Source organism: Lolium rigidum, chromosome 3 (genome assembly GCF_022539505.1).
Source record: "Lolium rigidum isolate FL_2022 chromosome 3, APGP_CSIRO_Lrig_0.1, whole genome shotgun sequence".
NCBI classification, from domain to species: Eukaryota; Viridiplantae; Streptophyta; class Magnoliopsida; order Poales; family Poaceae; genus Lolium; species Lolium rigidum.
The window spans coordinates 292372713-292381036 of NC_061510.1; the positions used below are offsets into that span (position 1 = coordinate 292372713).

General features: G+C 47.8%; 1 protein-coding gene across 1 annotated transcript; it reads right to left on the bottom strand.

The window, feature by feature from the left end:
- Positions 1–246: 246 nt before the first annotated feature.
- On the bottom strand, positions 247–2591 carry LOC124696671 (aspartic proteinase Asp1-like). Its single transcript, XM_047229363.1, has 8 exons — positions 2497–2591; positions 1889–2006; positions 1500–1726; positions 1174–1410; positions 938–1085; positions 623–817; positions 459–531; positions 247–365 (listed from the first exon to the last, which is right to left on the bottom strand). Exons 1-8 carry the CDS (start codon positions 2589–2591, stop codon positions 247–249), a joined length of 1212 nt encoding a protein of 403 aa, XP_047085319.1.
- Between the last annotated feature and the right edge of the window lie 5733 nt (positions 2592–8324).

Here is an 8324-nt window from a genome sequence, read left to right on the forward strand (position 1 = left end):
TCTTAACGTTAAGTGTTTCTGAATATCTCTCTTTTATCTGTTAACTGAACCTGACAGATCAATCCAACAATGCACTGTCATATAGCGTGTGTATTTGCTGCTTACACCACAACATTCACGGAGTAACTTGGATGGAACATGCGTGAAAAACATTCTGATGAAAGCTCTTAATTCTCGTGAAGGTATTATCTCAGTTCTACTTCCATCTATCTTCTATATCCCACAGCATCTCAACGCAAACTTCATTCACAGACGCGACCCGATGAGAGGCGCATGACCCGGCATTCCATCGCACGACGAGCGGACCCACCCGATCTGTTGTCTCTCATTATCATATATCACTATATGATTTTGCATTGCAATACCTGAAGAACAGAAAACCAATGAGGGAATCATTAAAAAGAAGCATGGCCTCATGGTTTTCTTAGGGAAAATCTTTATCGATCTGAACTTCAGACCTCCAATAAGGTTCAGTTCCTGCAGACCTTTCTGTGATCCATTGAGGATGCCCAAGCACACATTCCCACTTTCCTACAATTTAAAAAATGTGGATATATTAGCAACATGATCTTCCGTCGATCCACTCTAATAGTCAGTGTGGAGTCACCCCTCCAAGGTTTACCGAGACAATAATATAGTTTTCTGGAGGGATCTCCAGGGTGACCTGGTTGTCACCATGGCCAAAGGTCAGATCAAGTGGCTGGAATTTATTCTTGACGTCGTCAACGGATCGAATTGGTTCTATGTCTTTCCAGCATACAGGCAGCGCAGTATCATACACTCTTTTAAGTGACGAACTCTGGAGAGTGATTCCAACCTGCATGATCCAAATGACATGTCTAGTTTGCTAGTTTCTCTATTCATTCTGGTGCTGTAACCACTCTATTCAAATGTAGGGGCACTGGCATATGTGCGCTAGCTGTGATGTGAAACATACCGCGTTAATAAGGCGAGCGTATGTGGTCATATGCACGTAGGTGTATGTGGTACCGCTGTCAAAGATTGTCCTCATTGGTTTCATGCTCACCGGGTATTCCTGTTGCACATTGAGGTTCAGTGTTGCTTCGCCAGGTGTGTAGTAAGTCCTGAAAGGGAAATAAAGGAAATGTATTGCCATGAAATGTGTGAAGCCAGATACCCCTTTATACGTACTTGAGTTGTATGTTGAGTTACCCGATTCTCTGAGCCATGGCAAGCCAGGTTATACCGGAAGTGGGCACCATGTTGCTGTCGCCCCCAAAGTAGAGGAAGCCACCGCCATAGATGCTGATGCAATGGCCCACGACATTCTCGGTGATAATCCCTTGCTGCTTTAGCTGCGAGGTGAAGTCACCCGTTCCCCCGGAGATGCCGAGGACACCGTCCAACGGGATCGCCTGATCTTGGCCACCTTTTTGGTTGTAACCACAGCTGCACCCAAGAACCGAATCATGCAACACAATGTTAATATACACTTGAACGCAGGAACGCAATCGCGTGACATGGGCTCGATCGCCTACCCGAACGCGAGGTTGGGTCGGTTCTCAATGCTTGTTGGGAGGGAGAACTTGTCTGCGAGGAGCACGCCTGTGGATGACTCCTCCACGTATCTTACCTTGTAGTCGCATCGGTCTGGGTTCTTACTGCAGTCGTGCACGGCGCGCAGGTCCTTGTGCAACGCGACGCAGCGGTCGTCTTCACAGGACACCATGTTGCTCGGTCCTGGCTTGTACATGTCGTTTGGCCCCTGTAACAAGTCGATTTCATGTGAGGACCTAATACGTTGGGATATATACAAAGAGCTACGTTCAGCAGGTGATAAGTCTTTTTTTTGCGCGCGAAAAGGTGATAAGTCATGTTAACTGGGTGAGATTCTAAGATTTGAAATGTAATGACTTAGCTAGAGTACATGTTTGGGGCTCTGGCAGGGGAAGTCACACTCCAGCCATGTGACGGGGCTGCCAGTGTCGACGTCCAGGAAGTAGGGCTTCGCGGGTTCCCCAACGTTCATGACAACGTAGAAGTAGCTACACGTACATACATACACAGCCACAGGCAGCAAAAGCGTGTCAGATGCGGCATTAGTGGAAGTTGATGCACAGAACTTGCATGCACAACAAAAAATGCAATTCTCGGAAGAAAATGGGAATTAAAACGATCAGAGGCAGCAAGATCGGAGTTACAGGAAAAGACTGTAACTTGCATACGAATTCAAGAAAAAAATGCTGAGACTTGCATGCAATGCAATTTATGAAAGGAGTTCATATGAGTCATGGATAAGGGTCGAAACCGCAGCCTATATTTTTTCACACATTAATGCGTACGTGCATTATTAGCAGACAGAAGGAGGAAACGGTTATTATTGAGGATGGATGATCCTCTGCAGAAACGCTTGTGAAGACAAAAAAAAAAGGTAGTGATCCAAGTTAGGAGGGTGGACATGTGTATCATGAAACTCAAGGACTGAGTTTCTTCCGTCATCTAATCTAACAAAATAATGAGACAAGAGCTGCGTACCCATCAGGGTAGACGTTGCCGTGGAGCTCGAACTCGACGGAGGCCTGCAGGAGTGGGAGCAGTACAAGGAGGTGGGCAATTACCAGAGCCCACATCGTAGCCATGGTGGAGGAAGAAGGGTACAGCTGTAGACAAAACTCTAGTCTCAATCTCTCTGTCTTTGGATGGTGTGAGCCTCAGGTTTATAACATTTCCGTGGGAGCTTCACTGCCTAATGTCTACAATGTACATTTTGCGTGAGTAGGTTTTTCCTTGCTGGTTTGGTTCTGTTCTCTTGTTGCATGAGCTTCACTGCAAATTTGCCGTCTCGTTTGACTAGTTTCTTACATGCGGGACCTACCGTATAGCCACATCAGTAGAGACAAAACAAAAACAATCTAAATGTTTTCCTTACATGTCCATCTCACCACATTGCCCACCGGCCGCGATGAAAACGATCCACCCAGAAATTAAGTCTATCTGCCGAGCCCAACCCATACCACGCAGACTACTGCAGGTTATGCGCCTGTCATAGCGTATTGACTAGGAATGACTATGTATATTCGACGAGCGAAATTCGGTCAGTGGTAACCTACATTGCGGACATGTTTAAGAGGCGGCTGTGAATATAAGGGCTCACCGGGGCCCAGTCGGAGAGGATATCTCTAATGGACGCTTACCAGGTACTGGTCAGTACTTTGGAGGGAATCCTGCAAGCTCAGTGTCCTGTCCAGGCAGGTTTAGTAGGATTTAGAGTGACCAAGAATATGATACGGAACATTGGCCTGTATATCTTGGTGGATTCTGATAGTCGCTTAGGGTGGGGGGGGGGGGGCAAACGGTTGTACAAGGACTCGGTCTAGGCAGCAGTAGTGTACAAGGGTTTAGTCTAAGCGGTGGTGGTGCTGGGGCACAGGCAGGGGCGTCGGTGGTGGTGCCGACCGAGGGGACTCTGGTGGAGATTTAGATTGATGGGGGGTGGCGGCGGTGGTGCTACGGATCAAAGGGGTAGCGGTTGTGCTACGGATCGAAGGGGCCGCGGTGGAGATGGAGATTGAAAGGGTGGCGGCGGTGGTGTTGCAGATCGAGGGGGCGGCTGTGGAGATGGACATTGACGGGGTGGCAGCGGTGGTGCTGGGAAGAGAGGATGTTGTCGTGCGGGGTGGGTCTGAGGGAGAAAGAAAGGTTTCACCAAGGAAGTGCGAGGAGCAAAGGACGACGGTCGAAGGAGGAAACGTAGTGGCAGAAAACGGACCCCTCTCGTTCTTTTTAGGTAGTAGATATAGAGGTAGAGATAGATAAGAGACATGTTGTTGCTTCATGCTCATTTCGACTAGCTATTGTCTATTGATACCGTGTTGTCGCAGATGTCAGATGCAAATGCCTTTTTTAAGAGAAGTGCAATCGGATGATATTGTTGTTTAAAAAGAAATCGGATGATATCTATATATAGTTGGATTTCCTCTGACAACGAGTGGCTTAAATAGAGTGAGATGCAGAGAGCAAACCATACGATCTTTGGGTGTCGGCTTGTGGTAAGTCCAACCAGTGGAGTGTGGAGCCCATACATCTCGTTGCACGCCTTGTTGCGCCGCGTTTCGAGAAAAAAAAAATACTGGTTTTCCACATTGGTGTTTTATATGGCCCTTCCAAGCTTTTCCCAATTCTCCTTGCCGCAGCGGCTCACTTGATCCCGGCTGCCATGGCCGGACAGGAGCAGGTGGTTGCCCTAACAAAGTCAGCAATAGAAAATAGGTCTTTTGTTCGGGTTTTTTTTTTGAACAGGAAGAGCCCCGAAGGGCCTGGAAGCTTATATTAATATGCAAACAGTGGAGGTATACATTATTACAGAGGACCCCAAAAAAGGAGAAAATAACACATGAGTCCCCAGCATATGTGGAGGAGACCTCGCTGAAAGATGTAAAAAGCAATCAGGTCCCTCCCTATCTCCTCTGCCGAGCCAGACACTACTAGGAAAAAGGCAATCAGTGGAGCACCACATATAGCCTTCAGTGGCGCACTAGTGGTGCGCCACTGCTATCACGCCACTGCTAACTCCTAGTAGTGGCACACTAGGGGTGCGCCACTACTAGCCTGGATACCAGTGGCGCACTGCATGGTGCGCCATTGACATGTCCAGCAGTGTGCCACTATTACTCCAAAGTGGTGCGCCACTTGTTGGTCGATGGCGATGCGCCACCACTTGTCTAGACGAGGTGCGCCACTCGCTACCGTTTTGCGTGCGCCATCTGTTTCAGCCAGGTGGTGCGCCACTGCTGCGTGTGGACGTGCGCCACTGCTGTCTCCAGGACGTGCGCCACTGCTGAGGTTCCTGGTGCGCCACTGCTAGTCTCGGAGGGGATCACAGGGCAGTGCGCCACTGGATCCAGCGCAGTGCGCCACTGGATCCAGCGCAGTGCGCCACTGCTACTTAGTGGACGTGCGCCACTGATGGGCCACTAGTGCGCCACTGCTACGATTTCGAATTTTTTTTTCCTGGCAGGTACTATATAACACAGGATATATAACACATTAGCACATGTAAACAGGATATATAACACATATAAACAACAGCACAGCTTATCCACACATAGTTCTTCATATTAGCCCCACATGATTCACAAGATTTCACATTAGAGAAGTTAAGAGGTTACAATGCAAGTTACGGGGTTACAAAGTCGCAAATGAGCTAGTGGTTACACAAGATCGATCATCCAAAGTACAATCACATAGAAGAGAGCTAGAGTCAGTACTAGCACCATCCCGATGATAGTGGTCTTCATCCGGTTCCTCCTCCACTCCCTCCTCTCTCCCGCCAAATAGCGTGCGTATCTATCTTCGGCCTCCGCTCTAGTGGTGTACCCTTTGTAGTCTGTTACCGCTAAAACGGTGAACCTGTCTCCGACACTCCTCCCAGTCGTTGTAGACTCCGGGAACCTTGCCCTTGTACACGACATACCACGTCATATCTGCGTACATATGCACAAGCCAAAGAAACATTAGTGCACGCTCATAGATGTTTGCAACGAATAAGAGCAAACTAAAAAACGACCCAAGTTGTATGAACTAAAAGGCATGCCTCATACATTGTTGGTCGGAACAAATATCAACATTCAGGGAAGGGGTTAGTGAAACCAAGTAGGATGCACAAGAGATTGATACTTGTGTCATCGCACCAGGTTCACTAGCCCCTCCCGAGTGTACAAGTGACCAAACATTCTAATCATCGGCCAATGCAATTAAGAAGTGCCAACTCAAATAAGAGATAAGTCGCTAGTATGAACTAAATGGAATGCATCATACATTGTTGGTCGGAATAAATATTAACATTTAGGGAAGGGGTCAGCGAAACCAAGTAGGATGCACAAGAGATTGATACTTGTGTCATCGCACCAGGTTCACTGACCCCTCCCCCAAGTGTATAGGTGACCAAACATTCTAATCAACGGCATTTTGAGATACCGAAGCAAATGGAATGACAAGGGCCTCATACATTGTTGGTCCAAAAAAATATTAACATTTAGGGAAGGAGTTAGTGAGACCAAGTAGGATGCACAAGAGATTAATATTTGTGTCATCGCACCAGGCTCACTAACGCCTCCCCCAAGTGTAGTGACCACAAAATTTAATCATCGGCCAATGCAATTAAGAAGTGCCAACTCAAATAAGAGACAAGTAGCTAGTATGAACTAAATGGAATGCCTCATACATTGTTGGTCGAAACAAATATGAACATCCCGGGATGGCGTTAGTGAGGCCAGGTAGGATGGACAAGAGATTGATATTTGTGCCATCACACCAGGCTCACTAGCGACACCCGGAGTGTACGAGTTGACCGAACATTCTAATCATCGGCACTAAAATGGAAGAAACAGCCAAGTGGTATCAACTAAATAGCATATGCCTCATACATTGTTGGTCAAAACAAATATTAACATTCCGTGAAGGAGTCAGCGAGACCAGGTAGGATGCACAAGAGATTGATATTTGTGCCATCACACCAGGCTCGATGATGCCTTCACGGAGTGTAAGGTGACCAACCATTCTAATCATCGGCATTCTGAAAAACCAAAGCAAATGGAATGACGAGGGCCTCATACATTGTTGGTCAAAACAAATTTTAACATTCAGGGATGGAGTAAGCGAGGCCAGGTAGGATGCACAAGACATGGATATTTGTGCCATCACACCAGGATCGCTTGCTCCACCCCCGAGTGTACAAGTGACCAACCATTCTAATCATCGGCATATGCAAACAAAATTAACGACCAAATCAAGTGCGGAAAACGACAAAGCCATATATATAAGTTCACAAACATAGCCGAACTAGTATTAAACATACATGCAAGTAAAGTGCTGGATAAAGTTTATTACAACACAAGCTCGTCTTTAGTTCACAACTACATAACTAGGCTCGCACATCAAGACTCGGCTAAAGGGACTTAGGAGCGTGGATAAAACCGCCGCCTTTATTCAAGCACATCCATGAGCGGTAGTCGTCACCCTGCATTTGGAGCATTGTGTCTATGTCACTGTTCGACGGCTGATAGTCGGCATAGAACTCCCCCGCGCTTCTAATGACATCTTGAAAGATGATTTCACAGAACTCTACTTGGATGCGAAAGAACTCTTACTTGATGCCGTCGTCAGGGACCCGCGACAATTTGTTGGCCCGGTCTACGAGATGCTCGGGTAGCGTAAGCTGCTGCTGGTCCCGTATGAACTTATCCATGTGATAGAGGGCGTAGTAGGCATCCTTGTTACTAGAAGGCGGCTTCTTGACGCAGGGAAACTTTGTTTGGTGCTTGAACACATGCTTCCCGTACCTAACATTTGGCCTCTGCATGTGGCCTTTCGCTTTGACGTAGCCATTGAGAGCATCATCAAGTACGGCCTTGACATTCGTGTAGTCCGTGGTTGACTTACCGTCCACATCGAGGTATGTGGCCACGGAATGTTTCGGGGTTATGGAGATGAGTGTGCAGGTTTTGTCTCTGCGTAGAACACATAATGTTTAAGAACATGACGATTGAAATCTAAAAAAATCACGAGTTAAGACCGGTACGGTGAGGGGTGACTTACTCGGGAAATACAGGCAGGAGGAGGTTACACTTCTTCTGGTTCGCTAGAAAGAAGTCTTTGAGGTATCCACTCGCGACTGCCCGTTCTCCGGCGGTGGCCAAGTGGACGGAACGCATGTAGAAGGGGTCGGCTATCGTGATGTCCGAGATGTTGTGTCTAATGATCCGCATCGCCTTGCTGAGTGAGTATAGGCGAATGAAGGTGTAGTGCAGCGGATAACTATTCAGCATGGCGAAGATGTCATCATACCGCAGGAAGATCTTCTCCGCGAAGCCACTATCGACAAAGCCATGGCCCGAGGGCACCTTGGCAACATACACTGGGTATCCATGATCTTTCTCCCTTATACGTCGCTCCTCCATAAACTGAATACCGTCAACCAGAGATCGCATAGGATCGGGTGCAGCATCGTACAATCTTTGAATTAGCATCCGCTCACCCGACACATGCACCCTCGACTCGATATTCTTGGGCACTGGTGGCCCGTCCTGAGCATGGATAGGTGCCGGCTGGCTGGCAGACTTGTCGTCCTTCTTCTTTCTTTTCCGTCTCTTCGGCTTCGTATTTACTGGGACTGCATTCTCCTCTTCGCAAGCCTTCTTCAGTGTGTTAGGACTGATAACACTTCTCACCTCGGCTATCGGCTGAGTCTCGGTGAAGTCGGCAGCTGGAGGCGTCTCCTGAGAACAGAATAGGCGCCGCTTGTTGCAATAGGTTTTCCCCTCGGCGGCAGCTTGAGAGGGTTGGCTACTGAGATCGTAGTCCGC

Bases quoted from the DNA above. Each gene is read 5' to 3' on its own strand.
- LOC124696671 (XM_047229363.1), bottom strand. From the start codon at position 2,591: ATGTGGGCTCTGGTAATTGCCCACCTCCTTGTACTGCTCCCACTCCTG. The intron at 1,727-1,888 runs GTACTCTAGCTA...GACTTGTTACAG, and splicing joins CCTGCCAGAGCCCCAAACAT to GGGCCAAACGACATGTACAA. The intron at 366-458 runs GTCTGAAGTTCA...TCTGTTCTTCAG, and splicing joins GGAACTGAACCTTATTGGAG to GTATTGCAATGCAAAATCAT.